General features: G+C 43.7%; 4 protein-coding genes across 8 annotated transcripts in view; 2 read left to right on the top strand and 2 right to left on the bottom strand.

The window, feature by feature from the left end:
- Window positions 1–76: 76 nt before the first annotated feature.
- Window positions 77–16,053, top strand: LOC141010237 (uncharacterized). Its single transcript, XM_073483109.1, has 46 exons — window positions 77–94; window positions 696–749; window positions 857–967; window positions 1,080–1,193; window positions 1,938–2,132; window positions 2,228–2,318; window positions 2,413–2,555; window positions 2,647–2,799; window positions 2,870–2,971; window positions 3,209–3,376; window positions 3,463–3,542; window positions 3,760–3,895; window positions 3,986–4,198; window positions 4,634–4,951; window positions 5,089–5,289; window positions 5,421–5,542; window positions 5,623–5,851; window positions 5,975–6,135; window positions 6,270–6,422; window positions 6,592–6,685; window positions 6,767–6,901; window positions 7,407–7,543; window positions 7,642–7,753; window positions 7,855–7,904; window positions 7,998–8,174; window positions 8,450–8,567; window positions 8,660–8,810; window positions 8,947–9,085; window positions 9,736–9,889; window positions 9,992–10,087; window positions 10,724–10,888; window positions 11,029–11,246; window positions 11,550–11,688; window positions 11,763–11,883; window positions 11,956–12,065; window positions 12,195–12,344; window positions 12,543–12,590; window positions 12,943–13,110; window positions 13,380–13,532; window positions 13,640–13,774; window positions 14,082–14,234; window positions 14,472–14,681; window positions 15,055–15,175; window positions 15,301–15,363; window positions 15,561–15,712; window positions 15,969–16,053. The coding sequence occupies exons 1-46, from the start codon at window positions 77–79 to the stop codon at window positions 16,020–16,022; spliced, it is 6,285 nt and encodes a 2,094-aa protein (XP_073339210.1). The 3' UTR covers window positions 16,023–16,053.
- Window positions 15,827–22,455, bottom strand: zbtb24 (zinc finger and BTB domain containing 24). Of its 3 annotated transcripts, none has more exons than XM_073482967.1 (7): window positions 22,422–22,455; window positions 19,286–20,124; window positions 18,551–18,718; window positions 18,384–18,467; window positions 18,206–18,289; window positions 18,022–18,103; window positions 15,827–17,470 (listed from the first exon to the last, which is right to left on the bottom strand). In XM_073482967.1, the coding sequence occupies exons 2-7, from the start codon at window positions 20,100–20,102 to the stop codon at window positions 16,597–16,599; spliced, it is 2,109 nt and encodes a 702-aa protein (XP_073339068.1). In that variant the 5' UTR covers window positions 20,103–20,124; window positions 22,422–22,455; the 3' UTR covers window positions 15,827–16,596. The 3 variants fall into 3 exon arrangements, with proteins under 3 accessions (XP_073339068.1, XP_073339067.1, XP_073339069.1); XM_073482966.1 differs by lacking the exon at window positions 22,422–22,455 and adding an exon at window positions 20,999–21,189; XM_073482968.1 differs by lacking the exon at window positions 22,422–22,455 and adding an exon at window positions 20,831–20,846.
- On the top strand, window positions 21,095–24,327 carry ddo (D-aspartate oxidase). Of its 2 annotated transcripts, XM_073482969.1 has the most exons (5): window positions 21,095–21,418; window positions 22,541–22,735; window positions 22,821–22,929; window positions 23,029–23,205; window positions 23,359–24,327. In XM_073482969.1, the coding sequence occupies exons 2-5, from the start codon at window positions 22,564–22,566 to the stop codon at window positions 23,915–23,917; spliced, it is 1,017 nt and encodes a 338-aa protein (XP_073339070.1). In that variant the 5' UTR covers window positions 21,095–21,418; window positions 22,541–22,563; the 3' UTR covers window positions 23,918–24,327. The 2 variants fall into 2 exon arrangements, with proteins under 2 accessions (XP_073339070.1, XP_073339071.1); XM_073482970.1 differs by lacking the exon at window positions 21,095–21,418 and having other exon boundaries at window positions 22,458–22,735.
- The window catches only part of sash1b (SAM and SH3 domain containing 1b), a 53,246-nt gene continuing 50,390 nt past the window's right edge, over window positions 24,168–27,023 (bottom strand). For both annotated transcript variants that reach the window (XM_073482964.1, XM_073482965.1), the window contains exon 18: window positions 24,168–26,533. In XM_073482964.1, the coding sequence (XP_073339065.1) occupies window positions 25,758–26,533 (776 nt within the window). In that variant the 3' untranslated portion in view covers window positions 24,168–25,757. The remainder of the gene's footprint in view (window positions 26,534–27,023) is intronic.

Here is a 27,023-nt window from a genome sequence, read left to right as displayed (position 1 = left end):
GATCAAATGCAGTCACTGAGTCCTCACGGGGACAGGAAATGGTAGAGGAAGTCCAGCTGCATGGACATTAGTCTCCATGGATACACCCCAACAAGTCAGCATGTGGAGGCAGAGATTTGGCAGGACTTAAGGAGGTGCATTTCTTTTTTTTATGTTGGATTTGGCAGTTTCTAACCCTGTTAACCCTGAGCAGAGAACAGGTCTGCCATGTGTGACGTATACAGAGTGTCCTCCTCTGTTAAAGTGGAGCAGATGGAGGCAGAGCTGTCACATCAACTCTCAGCACTCAGGGCAGAAATTGAAGAAAATGGATTTCCCCACAGAGAAGTGCCCTCCAGATGTTACAGGTGTGGAAGCTTGGCTGATGATTATTTTATGTAACGGTGTCAGATAACAGCTGCAAGTGATTGATTTAAAATGTGAAGTTTGCCAAGTAGGTAAAGTATCTTCTGCTTGGTGTTACCTCAGCTGGATGTTTTAGCTTCATTTTGCAGTTTGACACAAAGTTTTCATTTATATATTACCTTAAAGTTGAAGATGTTTATGTACAAGATGATTTTGTGATGGCATAACAGTTTGGAAGATGATCATGGTCCATCTTTTTCTTCTTCTTCATTTCTTCTATCAAAAGTCTCACTTTAAATGCTTTTTAAATTAATTCCTAGTTTTCTTTTAGCTCTGTTTCACCTCCAAAGGATATTTCCTTCTTCCGTGTGGAGAGGGAAAATGTATTGAGGAGAGGGCTTCAGGTAAGAATTAAAATTGACTGAGGGCTGCAGAAGAATGGTAACTTAAAGATAAATCTTTTTACTAACCTTTTAGCCTTCTCTGGGCTCCTCTCTCCTCCTGGTTGCAGGTGTCTGAAGCTTTGCCAGTCCAGTCTCAGGCTGACATCGTGCAGAGAGAGCTGGACAGTTGCTTGAGTTTAGAGTACACTCCTGAAAGTCTGCCTCCACTGCTGCACCAGGTGAGGACAGCACAAACACTCACAGTGAACAGGAGAATATAAAAGACTGAGTCGAATACAATAGAAACAAGATAAAGATCATTAGAACCAATTTCCTTTTTTGTGTCTGCAGTTCTTTACCGACAGATCGTATCACTTGGCTCAGATCAAATATCTGCTCATGCTGAGATGGAGGAGATTCTGCCGCCACAGTGGTGTCATTGAGACGCTTTATCCTCATTACAAGGTGACAACCTGAGGTCTTTTTAACAGAACTGCAAAAATGACACATCAGGACTCATATGACAGGAGGTGTTTCTTCTGATGGCTCATTGGTGATTTGTTTTGTGGAGTGTGAAGGCAGATAATCGTTCTCTATTTCTCTGTTTATGCCAGAAATATGATGATTATATGATCTTTAAAATACTTTCAAGGAGTTTTTTTTGGCAACTTATCATTTAATTGTTCCAGCTTTACAAAATAGATGAAATACATGACTCCTTTTAGTGCATTTACTCTGCAGGGAGACGATACAAAGATACAGACAAACAAATCTTAACTGAGAAAAAAACAAAAACATTTTGGCACCATGAATATTCAAGGGAGACCTCGATAATCTTACTACTGGAGGAAAATCCAATTAATTCTTAATTCTTGACACACACAACAAAAGGAGCTTAAATATAAGACTAATGACAAAACAATAAGCTTTCCTATCTGCTGTTGAAGTAAAGAAAAGTTAATCAAACCTTCACTGCTGTACCCTAAAGTTTTTAGCTCTTCTGCAAATGTGTAAAAAAATACAAGAGGAGAAACAAAGATTTTTATAATTGTTTGCAGGATATTGCCTTCTCTTCTCTACCAATCACAATAAAATAAAGGAGCGGTGGTGGTTTCATGATCAGTGCTGAGTCTAAATAAATTATGATATTTTTATTGCCTGCACACAATTTTCCGGCTGATTGGTCACATCAGACTTGTTCTCCCTCAGGATCAGGTGTCGTATTTGACGTGCGAGTACGAGGATGCCGTTCAGAGAGCTCGCAGACTGTCGGTGAGCAGAGATAAGATCCTGACCGGCCGAGGAAATGCCGCCAACCTGCTCACTCAGGATGATGTGGTCATTTACCTGCGCTGGCTGGTCTGCCATCTGCACTCTGTTCAGACTGTTCACAACTTCCTCAGGGTACAAAAAAAAAATCCACAGACAGCCAGAGGCTTTTGACTTTTCTGTTTTATTTTTAAGATGTTGATTTCCTTCTTTAAAACAATCTTGGACAGGTGCTGCACTACATACCAGCATGTGAAAGAAAAGAAGAACCACAGTCAAAGGTTTATGAGGGAACTTCACATAAGACTCAACATGCTGCTGGTGAGAATCAAACCAGCTGTGTTCTTTTAATTCTGTTGTTTTGTAGTTTGATGGATCAGACAAACATCTCCATTTACAAATACAGGTGTTTCAGGAGCGGCTGATAATGTTCCCCTGCACACTGTTCACCTGGAGGAGTTTCTACCTGAGCTGCAGGCTTTGATCGCTCACTTCCACCTGTCCCACGACCCTCAAAAACTCAGGACCACTGCAGACGAGATGGAGCTATTCAGCACGGTAACACTGTCCAACGAGCTACTCAAACAACTTGCAATATTTACGCTTGTGCACTTGAATGGCATGAGTCAATCTGAATCCGTCTCCTCAGGTGTGGAGGGAGTTCAGGACGGTTTTCAGACAACAGGAGCAGATGAAGACGTTTCCTCAGTACGATGGTACGGAGGTCAAACAGAGCCAGTGGGGGAGGAAGAGTGCCAGCCTGGCTCTGAGGAAGGAGGCCGACTGGATCCCCTTCATTCAGGTTCGAGTAAATAAATTGGGTTGGAGGACAGTACAAACTGGATTCTGATTGTTTGGATTCTGTCCTGTAGGTGAAGCCCAAACGAGATCCGTGGCAGCAGAAACTCATCATGAAGCTGAAGGAAAAGAAATCTGTCGACGAGCTGCTGAAGATGCACAGCAGGTTTCTTCAGGTATCAGTGACGTCTGCTCTGACACAATGTTTCATTACACATAACTATCATCTATATAATGGCTTATTAAGATATTATTATGTTGATCAGAAAGTATCCAACAGTCATTTTTAGTCCTTTAAGGAGGGACAGTGCAGATGAAAGCACAATTTTTTCATGCACCGCCAATTTTGAGCTCTATTTCATCATGAAGCTTCAGGTTGTGTATCCAGTGTTGTCTTTTCTGTGTCTCATCAGGTCCCTGATCTGCTCCGCGTGGCCGCAGCTTTAAAAGCACACGCTGCTCATGTTGCTGACTTACAACCTGCACCGACTTCCTCCTCACTGTCACAAGGCAGCAAGACGAAACGACACAAAATCTCCGAGATCTGGACGAGTATTTACAGCGCCGTCTCTCTCACTCAGGCAGGTATCGTCCAGTTTTTCTGCTCTCCTCCGAGCTGCCTGGTTCGGAAAAGATGTTATATCAAAAGTGACATTTGTCTTGTTAGGAAACACATGAGCGGTCAACCAGATCTGGAGGCAGAGGAGGTCACGAGAAGGAGAGCTTGAAGAGTCAAACAAAAGAAAGGTGTGTGTGGCTGAGGGAAGAATGTGGCTACAGTATGAGCCATGGACAGTTGACTTTGCTGTCTCTGTTGGCCTCCTGTTTTTATCTTTGGTGACCTCTTGACCACATCATCACCACCAGCCACTTTTTACTCACCTTAGATGTATAAAACATAGAAATACTCCACAAAACTATTTTTTCAATTTTCACGGCCTTTGCTTCCTCTATAAAACCACAGCTACTCTTTCGAGGACAGCCTGCAGCTGCTGGGTCTGGATGAAAGTTTAGAAGGGGGAAGCTCGGATCCCATCGTAACCAGAGGTGCTTACCTGTCTCTGATTCACCTGCGTCATCTCAAACTCAGACAGCTCAAGGTGAGGCAAACAGCACGTCATGATGAAGCAAGATGTGCTCTGGATGATACTAGACATCAACGTCTTTGCCTTCACTTTTCCCGTCCACAGCGCATTTCTCTCGGGCTGCTGAACTACCTGCGCTCTCTGGAGAGGACTTTGACCTTTGACCTGGCGGGTCTGCAGCTGGAGGAAGGAGAGCTGTGCAGCTCAGCGGAGGAAACAGGCTGGATGAACGCAGCCGGAGGAGGAGGAGGAGGAGGAGGGGAGGCAGCAGGCCTCGGCTCGCTCCAGTTCAGCCACAACACTCCTGTTGACTGTAAGGTGAGAGCTGAGATTCTGATTGGTGGGTCCGTCTGCTGGAAGCAGTAAGAGTCACTAAATATGACTAAATATAATACAAAATGTAACAACAAGGAAGGAAATGTAAAAAGCCTTTATGTTAGTGGCTAAATGGTTAAAACAGAAAACATGTTTCGACCACTGTAGGTCTTCAGGTCTTCAAAAAACTACCTTCAATATTTCCTCCCTTGTTTGTTACATATTTGAGTTCCTGGATTGACCTCTAGCAGGTGTATTTTATATGGAGCAACCAGTCATCTCTTTTCCATCACTCTCCTCCTACTTTAACAAAGAAACTAACAAAAACAGGTCAACTTAACCTCTGTGAAAATGTTTATTTTAAAAAGCCTCTTCAAAGTTCTGTTTATGATCTCTGCTGTTTGCATGAATACAGTATATGACGTCTTCTTAATCCAGGTCCATTGCTCAGAGTTCATGGAGTTTGCAGAGGTGGAGAACCTTCATGATTTCTACAGTGTAGAAGGCCGGTTCGTCCACACTCAGGACCAGAGAGGTTTCTATATCGTGTACGACGTCACTCTGAAGGACCTGGAGGAGCTGGAGAGGGAGATTCTTCTAGTCGGCTCATGTTTCATCCAGAGAAACGCCATTAAAAAGATGGGAGATACAGAGACAGCAGACGTCCACTCCTGGGCCGGGACAGAGGTCGACCGTGTCGCAGTGCTCCTCGACTTGTGGACATGTGAGACTGAGTTTTTGGAGAGCAAAGTACAGGTACAGTGACAGAAATGAGGACTGTGGATTTGTTTTTGTCTGTCAAATATCTATTGGACCAGTTTAATCTCTAATCTTTTCCAAAGCTTCCAAAGTTAAATGCCATTAACTGCTCGTTCCTCCTCGCTGTTCTCCAGCTCTTGAACTGTTACTACGAGGCGTACCAGCATGCAGCAGGGACCGAGGAGAGGTTTGAGTTGGCTCGAGTTGTTACCGACATCATGCACAGTCGGCCACAATTGGACCTGAACCAGGATTACTTTGTTCAGGCCTACAGAGCTGAGATAGACTGCCTGCGAAGCCACCAGCAGCTGATCAGAGACATTTTGGACAATCAGGTGAAAACTAAAAGTTTGCAAAGGATTTTATTCATGTGTGAATGTTACTGTTTGACTCAGAGCTGCAAAAATATGTAATTTGTTTGATTATTAGACGATGTTGTGACAGATTGTGTTGTTTGTCCCACCAGATCGACAAACAGCGGCAGTACCTTGAACGCATCTGGAGAGATGACCACAAAGGCTCTGTTCATGATTTCGGCCGTCCACCAAACTACATCCCCAAACATCAGGTCTCACTCGGAGGCAGCAGGCGAGTACATACAGAAGTCTCACTACCGTAGATTTGGTGTCCTCCAAAAATATGTTTACCTTCTTGTGTCCTGTTTGCAGCCCTGCACTGATGAATGTTTTCCTCCTGGAGGTCCATCCGTCCCTCTGCCTGGCTTCTGCAGTCTATCACAGTTTAGTTCAGGCTCACACAGAAATCTGTCAGCTGCACCGAGCCACCAGCACCACCGACAAGCTCGTCCTGCGACAGAAGCTCCTGCAGCGGGCCCTGCAGAGCTGGAACAACCTGGCTTCACCTGGAGCCCCCTACAGCTCTCAGATACAGAAGGATGTAGGTTTGTCTGTCTTGAAAATCTGTCTAAATCAGCTTAAAATAACAAAGCCAGCCTAACCTCTGTTTGTCTACGGCCAGTTGTTCTCAGATGTGTTTTTTGAGGACCCGGTTTTGGTCCAGAATGTGGGGTTGTCGTTAGTGAGACCTGCAGAGGAGACAGACATGATGCAGGGAAGAGAGAAGCAGCTGTACGCCGTGGAGACTTTCTCCAAGCTGCTGGAGCTCGTCACCATCCGCCATCGCCTGCTGGAGTCAGCCTCGGAGACGGCACACCTGGCTCAGTTAAGATAACATTAACCATAGAGAAACACACAGGGAGCAACATGTTGAAGGAAATGTCAAAAATGATTTGCAGAGGTTTGGTTAAATCACTGTGAAGCTGTGACAGACTGTGACACTGAATGATTCTTCACAGGTTGTACAGAAACATGGCTTCAGAGCTCGGCTTCAACGACTTCCACCTTTACCTGAGGCCGGTGCAGTTCGAGGTCGCTGAACAGAAAGACAAAGTAGAGCAGAGGCCTGTTTTTATCACAGCAATACTGGAGGACGACAGCTCTGTAGACAGGTAAATAACTGCAGAACATGTCCCATTTCCAGTGTTCAAACCTGCCTCTGATAATTACAGACAGTCTCTTTCTCCTGGACAATCATGAAGAGACACTGTAAGACCTGCAACAGATGTTAGGATTTTTCTGAAATGTGTACACACAAGCACTGAAGTCTCTCTGCTGCAGGTTCAGCCCGTCCCACCTGCCCCTGAGCATCCAGGAACTGGACGAGAACCAGATCGGGAGGTTCAGCTTCAGCTCAGAGGAGGCGGTTCTTCATGTGAGTTTAAATCCTGGGGCACATTATCTAATGATTTTTCTATTATGGACTGAATTGAACCCTTTTTTCATCTCGTCACAGCTCATGAACAGACACAGTGTGGAGAACCTCCAGGTGACTCTGGCCTGTCAGGTTACACAGAAGAACGCTTTAATCAGTGCAGTGAAGCTGGTTTGTCTTTGTCGTCGGGCGGAGAGTGTGACGCCTTCAGCTGAGGTGGGTGGTGTTCATGATGGAAGTATGAGTACTCAAGTACAAGCACTTCTACTTCACTACAAACAGCAAATATTGTACTTTAAATCCACTGACAGCTGGGGTTACTAGTTATGCTTCACAGTCATATTTTCACTAATAATATAATACATAAGATTTCTGCATTAAAACATCTAAAAAGACTCAATCTTTGTTATTTATTAAGATGAGTTGTGTACCTCAACACTCTTTTATATTTTTATATATATTATATGATATAATATATCAACCACATGGCGCATTTTACTGCAGAACAAGTACTTTTACTTTTGATACTTTTAATGCTTTAATTACATTTTGCATTTACAGATTTACAGATTTTGAATGCAGGACTTTTACTTGTAATGGAGTATTTTTACATGAATGTTTTGATATTCAGAATACTGCCTCCACTTCTGCTTTTGTTTATACTTGAACACAAATAAACTGCAGTTCAGATATTTCAGTTTGTTTTCCAATTTCCTCCCAGTGTGAAGCCGCCCTTCATCCTGATAAAGATTTAACAATCAACTACAAATGTGAAAGCGGCACCGACAAACAGCAGGAGAAATCCAACTCTTTGCCTTCCGAAGGCTCGGCAAGAACTCCCACCACGACCAAGGAGAGGTAATTTCCCCACTCCAGAGAACAAATTACACCGCCGATGATTAACAGCGCCTTTGTTCTGCCTCTTTAATAAACAGAATCTTGTTTTGTAACTGCAGGCTGATGGAAGCTTTTGTGTCCATCCAGCTGGAAAAAGTGGGCCTGCGTGACGAGATGCTGAATTCATTTATGAAGAAGAAACAGGCTGTGGGGGGTCTTATAAAAACCCCAGTGAGTTGCACACAGTGGTAGATGATTCTCAGGCGGTTGAGCAGGATGATGAATGTGATTGGCTGCCCCGTGAAGTAAATTTAATTTCTCTCACACTGCAGGAGGAAGCCGCAGCGATCAAAAGGGGGCTCGTGATCGACTTTCTCAGGATGTACGTCCGTTAAAACATCTGAATCCCTTTTGTTACAAGACAATATGAGATTTCCACACTGTAGAAACTGTGTCTACCTGTTTTTTTTAACAGATTCAGCTCTCAGATATCTCAGTACTGTGTGAGAGCGCAGATTGTTGCTTATTACTTCAGTCTAACCTCCCTTTTGGACAACGTCCCCATCATCCGTCAGTCCCACTTCATGATCGGGAGAGCTGGCGAGCCAAAAGTCTTTCTGGATTCAGGGGCTGACCTTTGCCCCGACCCCAGGTACAAGCAGCTGGAATATTATGTATCATTAACGTGCAGAATAGAAGAATATTTCACCGCACATCACATGTAGACATGATGATGTGGGTCCTTATTGGTCTTATTTTGAATATTTGTGTCAGACCTCTTTGTCTCAGATTTTAAAGGGTGAGGGGTGTTTAAGGGGACATGAATACATCTTCAGACATTGTGGTTTAGAGTCAGTGTTCAGGTGTTACTTACATGCAGAAGCAGAGAAAAACCTGATGCGTTAATCAAACCTTTCTCCCCAACAGGACCTTTCAGCGTCGGCCGCAGCAGCTGCTGTCTGCAGATGGAAAAACTCTCCTCAACTTGTGGTTCATCCCACACTTCTCTCAAGTGCTCCACATGTTCAAAACACTGAGTGTTTCAGTGAGTAAATGTAGCTGCATTCACGTCAATTCATTCAGTTTTCATTTTCTTTGTCAATAATTTGCCCTTGCTCCGTTGATCTGATTCAACAGGCCTGTACCGCAGCTCTCCATCACACTCTGCAGATAGTTTCAGCTCTTCATGACATCATTTATTACCTGGTTAGTTTCTCCAGACTGGGGAACACAGGTGAGGACGTACCGGGCTCCCTCGCAGCTGACTGGGGAGGCACTGAAGGCATCGGTAGGTGGATCACAGTTATTACAAATACCTCACTGAACACTTTCCAGATCATCTTTTCGATCTCAGCTGACCACACGATAAACAGTATCTAACAAAAGACCAGTAGAAACCAGTATGTTGACCCTCCTCTCTACAGGAGCAGAGCTGCTGGAGATCCAGCGTCAGGTCGACCGTCTGCCTGCTCCCAGCAGCCCAGAGACTGTCGGCCGTCTGCTGCAGCTGCGCAGGCAGGTCCTCCTGCTGCAGTTTGATGCTGCAGTCAGACACCTCATCAGGTCAGTCATCATCATATCCTGCTACAGTTAAAACATCTGGTTTGAACAATCTCATCTGTCTCTGCTCTCAGGGACTTTCTATCACACCCGTAAAGGCACTCATTAAACTGTGGATTATTTTATGTATTTACTCTTTTTGTTGGTTCCCTTTGTCATGTCCAATGTCTCACTTTGGCTACTTGCATGAAATTGCAATTTTGTCCCCTAATCCTTTACAAGAAGACAGTTTCCTTCCTGGCAGGCCAAAAAACAAAAGTCTTGCCTAAAATTAAAAAGGAGAAAGAGCTTTTTTTTATGAAGCAGTTACTTCACATTGTCCCATTTTCAATTCCTCAAGTGATCTTCATACAAGACAAGATATTTTTCCTCTCACCTGTAGTGCTATTTACCCATCTAGATTGTTTTGGTGTGAACTGTCGAGTTTATGAGATTTCAGCCATAGAGATGTCTGCCTACTAATATATTGGAACTAGATGGCACTCAGCTTGTAGATATATTAGATAGCAGGCAGACATCTTTACGGCCGATATCTCCAAAACTCACACCAAAACAATCTAGATGGATAAAAAGCACTACAGGTAAGGATTTTGGGGTGAACTGTCCCTTTAAACGCCTGATATTGCATGAAATTTGGTGTCTCTGGTGTTCAGGGAGGCGTTCCTCTCCTCTGGTGATGTCGCCTCTTACCAGAGCGTGAGCGACAACATGGCGACCGCCCTCCCCCTGCTGAGTGACAGCATCCAGCCTGACATGTTCAGTCTCACGCTGCCCGTTCCTCCACCTCTAGAGGCTCGAGGCCATCAGGTTGGTTCAGCTGCGTCATGTCAGCGGACAAATATCATATCACATCAGTTTAAAGTGTAACTCTGCCTGTCAGGTTATTTTATTTGTTGTCTTCCTCTGCAGGCACAGATGATGTATCCGTGGAGAAGCTTCATGGCCTGTCAGGGATTGTTCCCTCTGCCTGTTTGGGACGTCCCTCCCATCGAAGACTGCATGCAGGTTCAACATCTCATACGATTTTACCCGTTGATGATGTGGCCTTAAATGTAACCCAGACAATTTGATTCAGAACATGATTTCTCCCTGAAATTTGAGAAAAATACTCATTTACTTTGTTTCCTCTTGCACTGTTATCAGGACAAATTGAGCACTTAACACACAAATATTAAATTTTCTAGCACACAGATGAACACACAATCATGTTCCCTTGAAGATGAACTTACAAACTCTGAGTTACTCTGCTGACTCTACTGCGTTCGTGAGCTTTTAAGTCGTAATGTGAAAACAACATGGTCGCTAAAACCACTCGAATACTGATTTACCTGACTTGTTGTCAGGATTAATGCTAATAAATAACTTCTCCAACTAATCTAGCTCGATCTGTGTGGACAGCAACTAACAATTACAACCTGAAATCATAGATTCAGATTCAGATCTAGATTGATGTTGTGCAGGGTGTGGAGACTGGCTCCTAATTAATGATTGAGAGCAGCTTGGGGCATTTTCCCTCATAGATGTTTGAAAAAAAAGCCTCAGTTCACCTTAGAAGCTGCCACCTTTGGTAAGTGGAGAGTTTGTTTTTAATACAAACTCTTCGAGAACTTGACATAGTGTGTTGTGTTTGTGTGTCTGCAGCTGTGCCTGAGCGGTCTGAGTGATCGCAGCAGACTGCAGGCCAACGCTGCGGTCCTCGGCGTGTCGCTGCTCATGGAGGACGTCCTGAACAGCGGAGGAGAGGCAGAGCCCGTTCGTCTCCATGGCAACAGAGACGACCTTCTGCATGATGGAAAACCTAATGAAGTAAAAGACTGTTTATAAGTTGTTAAGCCGGTGACAGCTTGGATCATCTTTAAATAATTGAACGTATCAACGAGGCCACAAACACAGTTCTATTATTATCTGTCACGTTGTGGCTTGTTTATGTTTTGTCTTTGCTTCAGCGGGATGAACTCTGTTTGGAAGCTGAGGCAGAAAATACTGGAGTGTCAGACTCCACGTCTCCACACCAGGACCCGATCAGAGTCCAGTCAGTGCTGAAAGGTTTTCTCCTGCTGATGAAGCAGCTTCAGGTGTTCAAGGAGAGCTGGGCACGGAGACGTTTGGGTGTCCAGATGTGCAGGACGCCCAGTTTGTACCAGCAGTTTGTGAAACTCTACAGGTACTGTGTCAAGTCCGGATACAGTGAGGATTTTAGTTCAGATTTATGCTTCATTTGCATATTTAAACATAAGATATCAGAAAACTTAATACAGAAGAATAATTGTCTTACTTGCTAATCAACTGAAGAAGTTATATGTTGATATCTATTAGTTAAAAATGTTTTTCATCTGTAGTGTTTACACAACTCGAACTTGAACATTTAAATATCCTCTATTCAGTAGGTCAAAAATCTTTGCATTCTGTTTACGTTTTGAACACATTATTTAACCCCATATTTGAATTGTCTGTACTCACTTCACAGAGCTGAGATCATTCACCCCAGTATGAGAGCTCTGGCCCAACACATGGGTACAGAGCGGGACTACGAGCTCTTACTCTCTGGCAGCCAGTCTCTCCTGTCGCCACCCGGAGCCTCGGAGGTCGATGTGAAAACCTGGCAGGTACAGTACAAATACTAACTGTATTACACTGTCTTCTGTATTTACACCTTGTAAATACTTTGTCTTCCTCTCAGCTTCACAAACTGCTGGAGAGCTGCGAGTGTGACATGATCAGAGCGACGCAGAGGAGGATCAACACAGAGCTGACGCTGGTGGTGTCAGAGAGGACTCGACAGGACACAGGCCTCCCTACAGGTAATCAGAAAAAACACAAAATATTCCTTTTAAGGAAGATTATAGAAATGCAAAAATATTGTGTGTGTTCAGATCTGTGGAAGAAAGCACCCTTGAAGTACAGTTTGTCTCCTGAGCGGCCACAGATTGTTGAGACGTTCATCCAGCAGCTGATGGAGGGAGCTGAGGAGGCGGAGGGACAGGTACAGTTAATACATTATCTTCATGTAAATACCTACTAATAACATGCTGTAGCTGTATTTTTGAAAGAAGAACTTAGATCTGTTACTGTCCTCATGAGTAATAACCCTCCTGAGTGTCTCCTCTTCCAGCTGAGGGTCTCTCACGATCGCCTCCAGCAGTGTCTCACTCATCTGGGCTGCTCCCTGATGGAGCGAGAGCGTCGCAGCTTCCTGCTTTACTCCCAGTTTTATGAACAGATCCTGCAGCAGGAGACTCAGCTGCTGCATCAGAGAGAACAGGTGCATCACACACACAGTACAGTGTTTCATTTAGCTTTCTCTCAAAACTAACTTGGGCAAGTTTTTAATCCTCCTGCAGGTGTCACCGGGTGTTTTTAGTAGCACGTGTGACCTGTTTCATAGATCTGTGGCTCACAGAATCATCACTATATTGTTCTTTAATGTGTCGTATGATTTCTTTTCCATTTTCAACTTTAGGATCTAAAGAATTTTACCGACCCTAAGACGAGCAACACTCACAACGAGGTATTAACTTTTAAAATGACAAATTAAGTGGTTATTTATGTCATACTGTGTGTTATGCTACATGATTATTATTATACTCATTAATTTAGTTTTATTTTCCCTTTTAAGAAACCTATAGCAAATGTTGTGTGTTTTAAAAATGAATAGATAAATATATAAACATTGAAATAAAGTTTTAGATTTGACATTCTTCTATATTTTTAAATATTTGAAAATGTATGTTAAACATTATTTCAAGTAGGCAGTTCTCTTCTCCTCTGTCTGGGCCACCTTGTGGCAATAAGGCCCAAGGCGACCTAATGTTTAATAAAAAAAATGAAAATATATCTTCAGTTGTGTTGCTGTCTGACAGGTGGCTGCTGTTTGTCGCGGGATGATGTTGGAGGTCTCAGCGCTGCAGGCTCGGGTCGCTCACCTGGAGCAAGAGAAGAGCTCTCTGGAGGAGAAACTCAGTCTCACATTCAAAGAACGCTACGACCCTTTGGTCCGACACCTGTTCTCCACTTGCATCCAGCTAAAGGTGAGAAATAAGATCTTTAATGTTTGACGGCTTCTTATCCAAATAATGGGTGGGATTTTGTACCTCTGACTCATTTTCAAGTGTTAAAGTGCATATGAGACAATTAGTCAAACTTGTGTGTTGCAGGTTCATCTTCACTTTTTAAATATTGTAATCTCTATGCTGAAACTACTGTCTTTTCTCTCTATTGTATGAAATTGCTGTTTGCAGCTTTTATTCTCCAATTTCTAAGTTTCAAATGATGTCCTCGATGCATGTTTGTATCTCAGGCCAGGCTAGACGAGTACCGCCGACAGATGGAGCAGGATGTGAGTGAGATGGTGAACAGAGTCAGAGGCGAGGGAGTGGACAGAATTATTAAACTCAAGAAGACGTACGGCTGCACCAAAGACAACGACGGACTCACCCTCATACAAATAATGGTACGGTAAGGCAGACAGAGCAAGAATCTGGACTTTAATCAAACATCAATCAAACCCCCCGTGATCATTTCGATAAACATCTCAATTTGTTCTGCGTGTTTTATTAGAAAGAAGAAGTCCATGAGTTGCAGCTGGAAAACAGGCAGCTGGATGCTGTGCTCTGTAAGCTGAAGGCACTGAGCAGCTGGAGGCAGCTGGTCAACCAGGAGAAACTTCAGCAACAGCTGCTTCAGACTCAGCAGGTCAGCAGCAGAATCACCAATACTTATAACTCAAATTCATCCTCAGTAGGACGACGACTACAGCAAAGTACTGTAGATTGACTGACACCAGACCACCAATCAAGAAGACCAATAACTGATATTTGTAACTGAATTACATGTACATTAACAGAAAAAAATTTAAGTTTAAGATAGCCAGTGATCGAATGCAATGAAGTACAACACTCAGCAGCCCAATTGTTTTTGATTCAGGGTTTGCTGTTTGGGAATGTGGACATAGTATCTCAGTGAATACGATAATGATAATTACATTTTTCATGGTGTCCAGAGGGAGATTATCAGTCACACCGAGGCTCTCAGAGTGAAGATGACCTCAGAGGAGGAGGTGGTGCTCCTGCAGGAGGAGCTGGAGGCTGTGAGGAAGGTGTTGGCTCGCTGTCAGGCCGAGTGCAGCAGCACCAAGAGGCTGCTTAGCAGGAAGGTACATCGAGTCTCATCCACACTTTCAGATGCCCAAACGTAGACCATACTTACATTTCTAATTTAAGTTCTAAGTTAAAAATTAGGAAAAAATGTGTAAACATGCACCTTCCATTTCCATTTCATGGAAATCTCGACAATTAAGTTTTAAATGATCCTGATATCAAACTCTGGGAGGCTTATAAAGCTGTCGAGTGCAGCCTGGATGTTTTTCCAACAAATACCCACTGATACACAGACAGAGGAGCTCCAGGTGTCCAGGCATCAGTCGGCTCAGGAGGCCCGCAGCAGGCAGGAGCTGGACAGCTATCGAGTGCAGCGGCTGGAACAAATGAAAGTCGACGTGGAGGACAGAGAGAGACAGCTCAGGGAGCTCAGCCAGCAGCTGGACAGAGGCAGCAGGATGAACCAGTTACAGCGACAACGCAGCGCCAAAGAGATCCGACAGGTCTGTAAATGATCTTTATCTGACTCATAAGTGTGAACCACAAAGTTACTGCTCAGGAGAGTGTAACTGCTGTCATTTTGTAAATTGTGGTGCACTTGAAATCTCACTCAAGACCACAAATGTCAACCTCATGGTGGCGCTAGAGAAAAAGTAAAAGAATATCTCCAAAGTCTGGAGTGCTGCTCCTCTGGAAACCATGAATGTCTGTGCAAAATTTCATGGCAATGCATCAAAGAGTTGATGAAAGTTTTGGTGGTGGGCGAACCAACTGTCTGACAATACCAGCCAGAGACACACCACCAAAAAGAAAACAAGAAATGATCAAGTGATAAAAGATTCTTCTGACTTCATGTTTTCTGTTGTGTGGGTGTAGGTGAGGGGGCAGCTCCAACACGAGCTCAGCCTCAAACACGAAGCCTTCCAGCAGGTGGATAAACTGCAGAGCCAGGTGAACGATATGGAGGCGGCTTTCTCCAGAAGCAACTCTACGACAGGTACAAACCAACAGACATACAGTCTGATGGAGACTCCTTGTGCATGTTTCATGAGAGTTTCGCCATTTCAAATGATCTGACTTGACATTTCACTCCTAATTCTCTCTGTATCTGTTCCATCACAGGGCAAAGCAGGACTTATTACACGCTGTCAGTCAGCAGATTGACCACTAGAAGTCCCTCAGCAGGTACTGTACCCACTTTAATCTTACCTTCATCTCAAAGCAGTGAAGTGATCATCTACAAAGAAATCACATCTTGTGAGTTAAACCTTGATTTCTGTCTGCTCATGCGGCAGAGATACTCCTAACTCTTTGTGATGACATTTTAAATTCCATCATAGATTGTATTTTGGAGCTCAGTGTCTGTTCTATTTGTGTCTCAGGTCTACACAGGGCCGGTCGGCAGCAGTCCGCCCCGCAGCTTGGCAGCCTCACAAACCACGCCACACTTCAGGACTTTGCTGCGGAGCCAAGACACCAGAGAGCCGAAACAGCCAGGAGCCGTTCTATCACAAGAATAGACCGGCCGAAAGCAGTGAGTGAGCCTCAGCAGCACAGAGGACCGTGTTTTAACAAGTTCAACTAAAGTTTAAACTTTGAAAAGTGCTGAAGTTAAGTTTAAAGAAAAGAGGGCAACACGAGCACATAGTAAAGTCTTCCATTTCTGTAATATTATGATTGTATTCTTTACAAAACAGATGTAACGTCGTGTTATGAAGTTATAATGTCAGTGAGGCTGCTGTTACAGTGTCCACCATCAACATTCACATCAGCCTTTGTTGTTGTTTCAGGATCCGACTCGCCTGCGTGTCAAGACTGCTGAGACAACCCTACCAGACCTGTGAGCTTTACCCCAGGGCTGTTCTGAAAAGCAACACCAACTTGTTTAACAAGTTCGCTGCCGTTTGACATGCAGAGCGCTCTGAGGTGTCTGGGCCGACTGTTGATTCCACCAGGTCTTATATATGTTACTTTAAAAGCTGAAACACAAACCTCAGACAGGGTTTGACTCGTTTTCATTCATCAAGGCCATTTATTATTTAGTATTTTATCCACCAGCCGTATACTGTACATGTGTCATCTCTTCAAAAGCGCCATGCAGCACCCTTACCATAGTTCAGTCCCACATGTTAACGTAAAATTCAGTAATTATGAGATCATTTCTATCAATTGAAAATAAAATGTTATATTCAGTCTTGATATGTATTGCATGTTTGCCAAATGTATTGCAACTCTCAGATCTCAGAGGCCAGAGTTTCCTAGGAAACAAAATGATACAATAAACTTAGTAGAAAATAAAAGGTCCTGCTTTGACTGTTATTTTGGGATGCTTTGAAAGATTACTCCATTATGATACCTTAGTTCATCCATTATTAATGTGACCTGTAGCAGCATTATTAGTCTGAATCCAGCCCACACTCAGCTCTCCTGCGGCAGCCCGGTGGTGTACAGGTAGGACACGGTGCCTGCCTGGATCTGGAACGTCTGTCCCTGGATGTGGTGGCTGGAGATCTGCTCGCTGGTCTGGCTGATGGAGATGGGCTGGCTGCTCTGGCTGCTGATGTGAATGGCCTGGCTGTGCTGCTCTCTGCTCGTCTGTGAGCTCTCCTGAGTGACGGCCAGCTGCTGGACCGGGTGGTGCATCACCTGCAGCTGCTGGATGGGTCGCTGTGCTATCTGAAGGGGCTGCGGGGGGCCGTGATGGGCCTGTAGCTGCTCCATCGCCTCTTTACTCAGAGTGATGACGTGCATCTGCTCAGGCTGGTGCGTCATCTGGCCCTCCAGCATGCTGATGGTCTGAATCTGAGGGCTCTGCTCCACCACGCCACCCTGAGCGACCAGGGCCACGTTCTGCACGCTCCCTGACGACTGGGTGAGGAGGGTGAGTCTGGAGTGGGCCGACTCTGTTGTCCCCCCCTCTGTGGTGATGATGCTGATCTCCTGGTCCTGAGCCGGCACAAAGTTGATGTTGTCCACGTCTCCGGTCACCACCAGCTGGATCTCCTGTTCAGAGCTGGAAGGCAGCTGGTACTGCTGCAGCTGCAGGATGTTACGCACCTCCTCTGGCGCTGCTGCAGCATCCGCTGCATCTGATGAGGATTCTGTTGATGCAGCTCTTTCCTTGTTGTGAGTCTTCATGTGTGTTTTCAGATTGTCTGCGCGGGTGAATGAAAGGCTGCAGAAGGAGCAGGTGAAGGGTTTTTTTCCTGAGTGAGAGGTGACGTGTCGTCGTCTTGCGCTCGGGTCTGAGAACGATCTGTTGCAGATGTTGCAGTGATACGGCCTCTCACCTCTGCAAAAAGACATTTTGACTTTAAGTTTGTTTTGAATTTGAAGTGGCAAGAATAAATGTTCTCTTAAAGTTTGTGTGTAGGATTTTTTTTTGCATCTAGCTGTCAGGTTGCAGATTGCAAACAACTGAATATACCTGCAAGCAGTGACAATATACTGTGATATGCGATTCACATTCCAGGTCTTTGTTCATTGTCTTGTCTGTAGTTTAGTGTTTTATTGTGTTGTCTTGTCAGTAGATTAGTTAATAAATGTTTGATCCATAAAATCATTGCATTGGTTTTCTGTACTTTGACATTCTCGTTCTTATTCTTTCGTTGCTGTTATCATGCACACCATGAAATATTACTGCAGGCCGACGGATTAAAAGTAGTTTGTGTAATAACTTATTAACATTCCCCATATTTAATCTATAATTTTCCCCATACTGTTCATTTCATTTTGATCATTTTAACTGAATGAAAAATGGGATTGTCAAGCAGACAGACTGACAAATACTGTCATGAAAATGAAATAATCCCCCTCCCAATCCCTGATATATTTGTTTCTTACCTGTGAATTCTTATATGAGTCTGCAGAGTGCTCTTGGTTGTAAAACACTTTCCACAGATCTCACAGGTGAAAGGCTTCTCACCTGTAAGGATATTATTAAAGTCATCAGCTGGCAGTCAGTCATGATCTGTTATAATAGCTCAGAAATGATTTACAGGTGTGTTTAAGCCTCGTCTGATTTTACCTGTGTGCGTTCTCAGGTGCTTTTTCAGCTGAGCCGTGTCCAAAAACTTGTGATGACACTGAGCACACTCTGGTAACGATTTGCCTTCAATTAAAGCAAATAAAAAAGACATTATTCAGCCTTTAGGAGCGACTACATCAGAATTAACCTGCTGCTGTTGAAGTGACGTGATTCTTACCTGTATGAACTCTGAAGTGGCTTTTAAGTTGCCTCTTCTGACTGAACGTCTTTCCACATTTCTCACAGCTGAATGACTTCTTCCCTAAGGATGCAGGTAAGAGAGATCATTTAAGTCCAAGTAGAGAAAACGAAGAGCTAAAATGATGAACTCCAGACAGATTCTACCTTCATGGAGGTTCATGTGCTCCATTAGGGTGTGTTTGGAGGAGAGCGCTTTGGAGCAGACTGAACACACATACGGCTTTTCTCCGGTGTGTATGCGCTGGTGAGACAGCAGAGCGTGCTTCTGGGTGAAACCCTTCCCACAATCCAGGCAGCGAAAAGGCTTCTCTCCTAGAAGAAAAATGATGACAGTTTAGGAACAGTATCATCTATGAGAAGAAACACACTGAGGTTAATTAAATCAGTGACTACGATTACATGCACACTAATATTCCATTCTGAATTTGATACCGGTCATGGAAACAGCTTAGTAGGAGTGCTGTTTTTTTCAGAATAAAGGCAAAGCCAGAAATATTTGTGCATTCAGATGTAGTCAGTGTTGACAGACAGGCGCTCCAACTTAACACTTTTCCTCACAGAGTCCGACATCTGTGATGAATGGTACACGTGTTAATTAAACCCCAGTCAGCAACCTAACTCTGTAACACACAGGTAGATATTTACTCTTTACCTGAGAGCTGCCAGCACAACTTAAGCTGAGCAGCTGCATCTTTCACATGGGCACCTCTGCCTTATTAAAGGGTAATTCTGGTTTATTAGGAATAATTAAGTCAAAGCTACGAAAATAAGATCAAACTTATAATAAACTGAAATCATCCTTTTATGGAGGGGAAGGTGTTTCTCATGATCAGGGATTCAAACCACCCGATTTAAGTCCTAACTAACAGAGCAGATTACCTGTGTGAGTCCGCTGGTGAATCTTGAGAAACAGGTGGTTTTTGAACACTTTGTCACAGTCGTCACATCGGGCCTCAGTGTCGGGGTATTTCCTCTTCCTGCCTCTCTTCTTCTCTTCTTTGCCTCCTGCTGTGTCACTGCCCACCTTGTAGCCCTCGTATTTTACTGGAGGCCGGACTTTGCGTTTGCTCTGCCGGTGGGCTGCTGGGTTATAATCTTCATCTTCTTTAGGTGTCACCAAATCGTCACAGTCTATATCAACAGCTTGGGTCTCTTCTGAACTCTCATATGGTGCACATCTTGCCTCTGGCTCTGTTAGAGGCAAATCCATGTTTTTCTTTGGGCGTCCTCTTTTCCGTTTCAACCGATCTGGCGCCTGGGCTACAGCTGCTTTCCCCTCATCACCTCTGACCTCTGCAGCAGAGTGTGTGAGTTCAGTTAGCACCTTCACCAGGTCGTTGACCTCCATAAGACGAGCCGTGGCCAGTAGCTGCTCTGTGGTGCTCTCCTCCACACACACCTGGGCACTGTAGATGAACTCCAGCACTGATGCAAACATCTCAGCTGCCATACCCTCCAGCCTGTAGGTCGGCTGGCTGATACGATCCTCTGCTGTGAACATGAGCGAGAAATACTCGCTGCTTGCTGCCAGCAGGGCTTTGTGGGCCTTGAAGTGCACGTCCTCCACAACGAGAGTGATGTCACACAGCAGGTCTCTTTTCCTGAGCTTGTTGAATTTGCTCAGGATGCTCTGCTGATGTGAATCTGAATGGACGGCCATGAGTGAGGAAGTTCTGGTTGTTGCTTTCTGTGACATGTCACAACAATCACTTCTGTTCCTGGAGGAAGGAAAAGAAACTCTCCATCAAAACAAGGTTACAGTGCAGAAGGCTTACAAATACCTCTCAGATCAGTTTCAACCTACTTAATGTTGCACAACTTTATTGGTACTTACAGTATTTCTTTCTTTATTTGGGATAAATATATCCGGCTTATAAATTATCTTGAGTATTTGATATGTATGCAAGGTTTTTGTAAGTCTGTTGCTTGCTTGTTTCTTTATGTGAATGTTTTTTTGTATAAGTTTATTGTGTGTTCTTGGTCAGGGCTCCCTTGTAAAAGACATTTTGAGTCTCAATGGCAACACTCCTGGAAAAATACATAAAATAAAACAAGATGCCTTTAAAAAGCTTATCTGAACATTCAAAACCCAACCTAACAATGTAAGTTAAGCAAGAAAGGGGTCAAGGCGTCCTTACACTTTGAAAAGCCAGAAACAAGACTGTTTGGCATTTATTTCCTAATAAATTACTGATTTTCAAATGCTATTATGTCAATGTTTTAATCATTACAGCACTTGTGCATGCTACCATACACACATCTTATTAATCTAACCATATTTTCCACAAATATTGCGTGCAGTGCAAGTATTTTGTACTGTTAACCACATCCAGACAAAGTTTACTGACTGATGTCTGGTCTCTGAACTACACATAAACCTTCTGCAGGGATGTTAGCAAACAAGCTAACTCAACATCGCCTCACACAATGCACTCGCAGCTCGCCAGAAACGGGCCACAACTCGCACAAACAGCAGGATAGCGAGTTAAACGAACCACAGTGGAGTAATATCTATGTTTGTGACAGGACCCGATAGGTTGAAGCGCTCAAAACCGCGGCGTAATTTAAAGTAGTGAGCTTTTAGGACCTTACCTTCTACCACCGTTACACGAAGGACGTGAATGTGACTTATCGCGAGAGATGACGAGATTCACGCACAGCTGAGCTACAGCTGCAGCGGATCGCAGGAGCACCTTGCATGTAAACAGAGCGCATACCTTCACATGTTTAACAGAACAAAACCTGCACGAAATAGACATTTAACGAGCTATTTCTCTGCGGATGTTCATTTTTAAAATGTCAGCACAGTCAGGAGAAAGCTTCAGCACGAAGAGGACATTATTTTTTTTCTAGAGGACTTTTGTTCATTCATTGTAAATAGTAGTTGTCACTGCAGAGGGGACTTTGTTCAGGACCTGTGCGCCCTGTAAACACGGCAGGAGCAAACATTTATCGACCTCTGTGGAGAGAAAGCAGGAGAAAGTCATACACATTACAGGCAGGTGAAGTGAGGTGAGTGAGTTGTACTCTGACTGTAGTGAAATATTCTGTCAGAGGCTAAAAATATCGTGTTTTAATCATATTACACGTGTGGATCAAATCTCACTCCTCACTCACTGCAGTCAGCTGGATCTCACTACCTGTTCTTGCATTGGTTGCACTGACATGCTTCACTGTATATGAACCATAATATGAACCTGAGATCAATAATAACCTCCAAATGACTTAGTTTAAACAATTTGGATGCACTTCACTTGAGTATTCCTATTTTTATGCTGCTTTAAAAATGGAGCAGGCGTACAGAAGGAAATATGGTACTTTTCACTCCACTATATTTATCTAAGATAAGATAAGATAGAGCTTTATTAATCCTGAAGGACATTGTTGTGCCAGAGATTGCTACAAACATTTACAGTACAATGGAAAAATTACTAACTACAAGTAGGTTCAGTTTAAGACAATAAATAAATATATAAATATAAATATTAGTGAAATATACAATATATATAGTGTTTAAGGAGTTATATGCAAAAAACAGTGCCTAATTCTATCTTACAATAGAAGGTAGTACTTGAGTAATATTAAAAAGGTATCTGATAAAAGTATCATAAGTAATTTATTGGATTTGATATTCAGCATTTACCTTAATATCCGCATCAGTTTTATATTTTAATCTGATTGCCAATAAAATAAAACAAATTAAAAATACTGTTTTGGCTCTGATGCAGCATGTAGCCAGCAAATAAAACTAGTAACTGAAGTTATCAAATAAATGTATTAGAGTAAAAGTACAATATTTGCTTCCAAAATGTAGCAGAGTGGAAGTATGAAGTCGCAGAAAATGGAGTAAAGTACAAGTACCTAATTACATTCAGTCACTGTCTACAATATTCTAACAGTACAATGAACAAACAAGAACAATGTACATCAAAGAAAACCTCAAATGAGCGACTGGCTGTGTGTCCCAGTTTACAACGTGTTATGTAATGCATTATTGAAGCAGGCTTTGTCTTACTGATCCTTGGACCGTGCGGTTATTTTAGATGTTAAGGCTCGCAGTTGTGGATTAACTTTTTCATCACAAAGGTTGTCTCGTAGCAGTCGAGCAGCGTGTGACACAGTTCTCTCCTCCAGTTTGAGTCTCAGGCCCGTCCAGGATGAAACGTGTCAGGGTTTGTGTGGTGGGAGCAGGCGTGATCGGCTTCTCCACCGCGGTCTGCATCGCCGAGGCTCTTCCCTTCTGCTCCGTCACTCTGCTGGCTGACGAGTTCAGTCCAGACACCACCAGTGATGGAGCTGCTGGGATCCTGTTTGCTGCAAAGTTTCCAGGTATGCAACAATCTCTCAGATATTAGTACATTTTAACACACATTACATTAGCTTTGCATGTTAAAAATAACAATTTCTCTGTCAGATATTCCTTTGGAAAGACAAAAGCACTGGTTCAAGGACAGCTTTGATCACCTGTTGGCCATTGCTCAATCCCAACACTCACCGGAGGCCGGAGTCATGCTGAGCTCTGGGTAACAATAGTTCTATGATGCTATGAAAAGTGCCAAACGCTCAGCCAGGCAACTCTAATGAAATAGATTTATTTTTTCTTTGTTTTGATCTTCTTCCAGCTGGCAAATCTTCAAGGAGGTTCCAGCCGATAAGAAGCCCTTCTGGTCAGATTATGTGATCGGCTTTCGATTCATGACTGAGGGTGAACTGAAAAGGTTTCCAGATCACAAGTTCGGCCAGGCGTTCACCACCATAAAATGTGAATGTTCCAGCTACCTGCCGTGGCTCGAGAAGAGGTTTGTCTTCTTTATGAAAGTCTCTTTAGCCCTCGTTACATGTACAATATTATTAATAATTACAGTTCAATTTCTGTTCTTACACTGAGGAAGAGGTAAACAGTTGACTTCACCCTTGCTGACATAAACTCTTGTCGTACCTGTTGTGTTAAGGTTCAGAAAAGCTGGAGGCCACGTGGAGCAGAGGAAGATCAACAGTCTTCAGGAACTGAGCAGCAGCTACGACATCATCGTCAACTGCTCCGGTCTGGGCTCCAGAACGCTGGTGCATGACAACCAGGTGTACCCGGTCAGAGGCCAGGTCCTCAAGGTGGAGGCCCCCTGGCTGCAGCACTTCATCAGAGATGGAGACGGTAAGACCTACATCTACCCCGGCATCCACAGCGTCACTGTGGGCGGCACGAGGCAGGAGCAGGACTGGAGACTACAAGTGGACGACGGAGACACCAGGAGTATCCTGGAGCGCTGCGGCAGGCTGGAGCCGTCGCTCAGCAGAGCCAGAGTTCTCAGCGAGTGGGTCGGTCTGAGGCCGAGCAGGAGGAACCCGAGGGTGGAGAGGGAGCTGGTGCAGCTGCGGGGTCGCAGGGTGCCCGTGGTCCACAACTACGGCCACGGAGGCTGGGGAGTCACCCTCGCCTGGGGTACGGCCCTGGACGCACTGGGGCTGGTCAGGCAGTGCCTTGATGAAATGCGGCTACAGGCTAAACTATGAGTAAAATACTTTGAGATAACACTAAATCACAATACACACAGGCAGGGAGATTTAAATCACTGATAAGACAAAAAATCTAAAGATTTGCACTAGGTTTTACATTTAACACAGTGTATGTAAAGAAATTAATTATATAAAAAATGATGTAATGGAAAGATTACAGTGGTGAGCAATTGGTTATGAGAGAATGCTGCTCTTTAATTTCTATGTCGTGCCAATAACAGCTGCTTTAAATACAGAGAAAATTAACTCCGTTCAAACAGACAGTTTATTTTTGTCAACAGAGATTAAAAGCCATGTCAGCATTTTTTACAATGTATATAGAAAAGAAAGCTTTATTAATTAAATTAATGAACAGGAAAACACTGTACACAGTTCACTGATATGAAATAAACAATTTGTAAGACGAATGCTTGCTGGGTGGATTTTTGTTCAGCTGCTAAATTACTCAACTTTCTGGCAACACTTAAAATGAAACTGGTCATTAATTACTATTATGACTCGCAGTTAGAATACGCGGATATATACATGTATAAAAAAGTAACGATGGTCCTGTTCTGACCACGTGACAGTGAACCAACATGTTCTCTACCAGGACCCTGAAACTGAAGCAGCTACATGGAATTCAGCACACAAACTTTTATTAATAACACTATCAAAAAATATGGTAATGGAGATAAATTATACACATATATACTATATACACTTGAGTCAAGTGAATTGACTAATGAAAGCTTTGTTTCTCGGGGGATAAATGGCCACAAGGAGGTTATGTTTTCAACCTGTGTCTGTTCTATAGTTGGTTTGTCAGCAGGATTACACAAAAACTACTGAACGGATTTCCGTGAAACTTGGATGGAGGATGGGTCTCAGCCCAGAATAGACCCCGGTAACTTTTGGTGCTGATCAAGGAATTTTTTCTCACTTTTATTAACATTGTGAGAAAGGCATTTTTCGACATATTGGTGATTTTCTCAGGGACTATTGCATGGATCTTGATGAAAAAAACAGGTGTATTTAGGTGGCTGGTATCTGTAAGTACAATTTGATGCAGATCCTAGATCTGGTGAGCTTAAATTAAGGTTCTCTGTGGTTTAAAATTTAGAGTGATAAGGGCTACTGAGTTTGATATTGGATTCTTGGTGGAGGTTTGCCCTCTAGTGAGTGCATCTATAGCTTCTTGTGTAACTGTTGGACTCTGACCTCTACAGACTGGATTCAGTTGAATGGAGAACGTCTACAATAGATATTACCAATCGATCAAACTGTAAATAGTTAGTAATATAAATCAACTATGTCTAAACTGTAGGTATGTGTCCTTCAATAAGATTAATTCTACTAGACTGATTTTAGTTTGGATGTAATCCACCTGAGCCTACCAAAAAGTGACAATCCTTTATTTATACCCATTTTTATTAAACTTTCTGCAATCAGGCAGTCGGCTGAATAAAGAGAAGGTAACGCCTGCATGCTTACTCCGTGCCAGAGAAGTTTAATAAAGACAATGATCTGAAAAACGTTGTCTTCATTAAACATCTGTGGCATGGAGTAAGTGCAGACGTTACCTTCTCTTCATTACTGTGGGAAACTGCCCCACAAAACACATGAATCAACTTGCATATCCCCCTCAGATGAAGTTTCATGGCACGCTATGAATCCATGCTCACACTTTCAAATATCATTGGTTATCTGGAAGAAAAATAATTCAAACATTCTTAAAGAAATATGGTTTTAAGATGGTCATCATCCAAAAGCAGCTATTAACATCTGTGAAGCGACAGTTCATTGTACTCCTGAGGCTAACGAACCTTGTCAGAAAGTGGCTCCATTTTGAGATCGGCTACAGTCTCTCTTCTATCAGGGAACCCAGATTTACTGAGTTCACTGATGGCTTCTTACTTCTCTTCATTTTCAGCCTGCGGGCTTCAACAGTGGCTGAAACTGAACGACGGCTCGTCTCCTCTGGCAACACGTGGTGTGTGCAGTCGTACAATCCGGCAGTCTGTGTCGTTACGGGCTCTGGCCATGGGTTTGTTACGGACGGTGTAATTAAAGTGTGATTGGGCCTTTCTGCTGGGACTGTGGGTGGCAGCTGGAGGTGTGTGCTTTGTGTTGTTTCTGCTTGTTTAGGGGCAAACACTTTAACTGTGTCTCTGTTGAAAGTGCTGCACACAGACTGGGAGGACGGAGACATGACTTCACACTGTTTCTGAGGATTTACTGTGTCCTGCGTGCTCTCCTCAGTCTTGGTGTGAGGGGTCAGATTCCAGTTTTGAGGGTGGAGTCGTCGTCTCTTCTGCTCTTTGTGGAGGACGGTCAGGGAGAAGCTCCGCCTCGGCAGCACTGCTCCTCGGTTTCTTCTTAGCTCCATGCAGCTCTGGCTCCTGACAATGGCTCCACTGGGATCATGACCTTTCGCTGGGCTTAGGAGAGTTAAGCTGCTCTTAGGGGGCCTTAGTGATGGTGAGATACAGGGCAGGCATGCTGGTGGAGTCTTACTAGAGCCGCTGGAGGTCAGGGTGAGGGGGTGGGCAGGGAGATCTGGAGATGGGAAGTGGCTTGACTCAAATCCGGAGGAGGACCTGCTCATGGATGAAGATGTCTTTCTGTCCCTTCCTGAAATAAACAAGTGAAGTGTGTGCAGATCATGCAGGTGCCTGTGACATGTATTTGACTTAAAGGAACAGTTCACCTGGAAATAAAGATTCAGGTGTTATCTACTCACACTCATGTCGATGGAAAGTCAGGTGAAGTTAAGTCTCCTAAACAGCTTTAGTAGCTGGAGACTTCTGGACCCCCAAAAAACTATGAAATAGCTCCATACTGCTCTTCTGCGTTACCATGTACTCATCTGAAGTTGGTGCACAGGCTTGGCCTCATGTCGAGGGGGCTGTACAGAGCCATTTTATGTTTTTTCCAGTTGATTTTTGTCCGTTTTAAAACAAGTCGGCACCTATTTCAGTTGTTCAGGAGAATGCAACAAAGCTCCAGAAATGTTTTGAGGACTAGGAAACATCATCTGACTTTCCGTCGGCATGAGGGTGAGTAGATAATGACTTGGATGAGCCTTTAAAAACAGAACAGCAGCAGAGCGCTCGGTGTTGCA

The sequence above is a fragment of the Pagrus major genome, chromosome 16 (genome assembly GCF_040436345.1).
Source record: "Pagrus major chromosome 16, Pma_NU_1.0".
Lineage (NCBI taxonomy): Eukaryota > Metazoa > Chordata > Actinopteri > Spariformes > Sparidae > Pagrus > Pagrus major.
The sequence above is the reverse complement of the archived record's forward strand: the minus strand, read 5'-3'. Positions and strand labels throughout refer to the sequence as shown.

Bases quoted from the DNA above. Each gene is read 5' to 3' on its own strand.
- ddo (XM_073482969.1), top strand. From the start codon at position 22,564: ATGAAACGTGTCAGGGTTTGTGTGGTGGGAGCAGGCGTGATCGGCTTC. The intron at 22,930-23,028 runs GTAACAATAGTT...ATCTTCTTCCAG, and splicing joins GGAGTCATGCTGAGCTCTGG to CTGGCAAATCTTCAAGGAGG. The intron at 23,206-23,358 runs GTTTGTCTTCTT...TGTTGTGTTAAG, and splicing joins CTGCCGTGGCTCGAGAAGAG to GTTCAGAAAAGCTGGAGGCC.
- LOC141010237 (XM_073483109.1), top strand. The intron at 6,902-7,406 runs GTGGGTGGTGTT...ATTTCCTCCCAG, and splicing joins GTGTGACGCCTTCAGCTGAG to TGTGAAGCCGCCCTTCATCC. The intron at 13,775-14,081 runs GTCAGCAGCAGA...CATGGTGTCCAG, and splicing joins AGCTGCTTCAGACTCAGCAG to AGGGAGATTATCAGTCACAC.
- zbtb24 (XM_073482966.1), bottom strand. From the start codon at position 21,165: ATGTCTATTTCGTGCAGGTTTTGTTCTGTTAAACATGTGAAGGTATGC. The intron at 18,719-19,285 runs GTAATCTGCTCT...TTTTTCTTCTAG, and splicing joins TCACCAGCGGACTCACACAG to GAGAGAAGCCTTTTCGCTGC. The intron at 17,471-18,021 runs GTAAGAAACAAA...GTCTTTTTGCAG, and splicing joins ACTCATATAAGAATTCACAG to AGGTGAGAGGCCGTATCACT.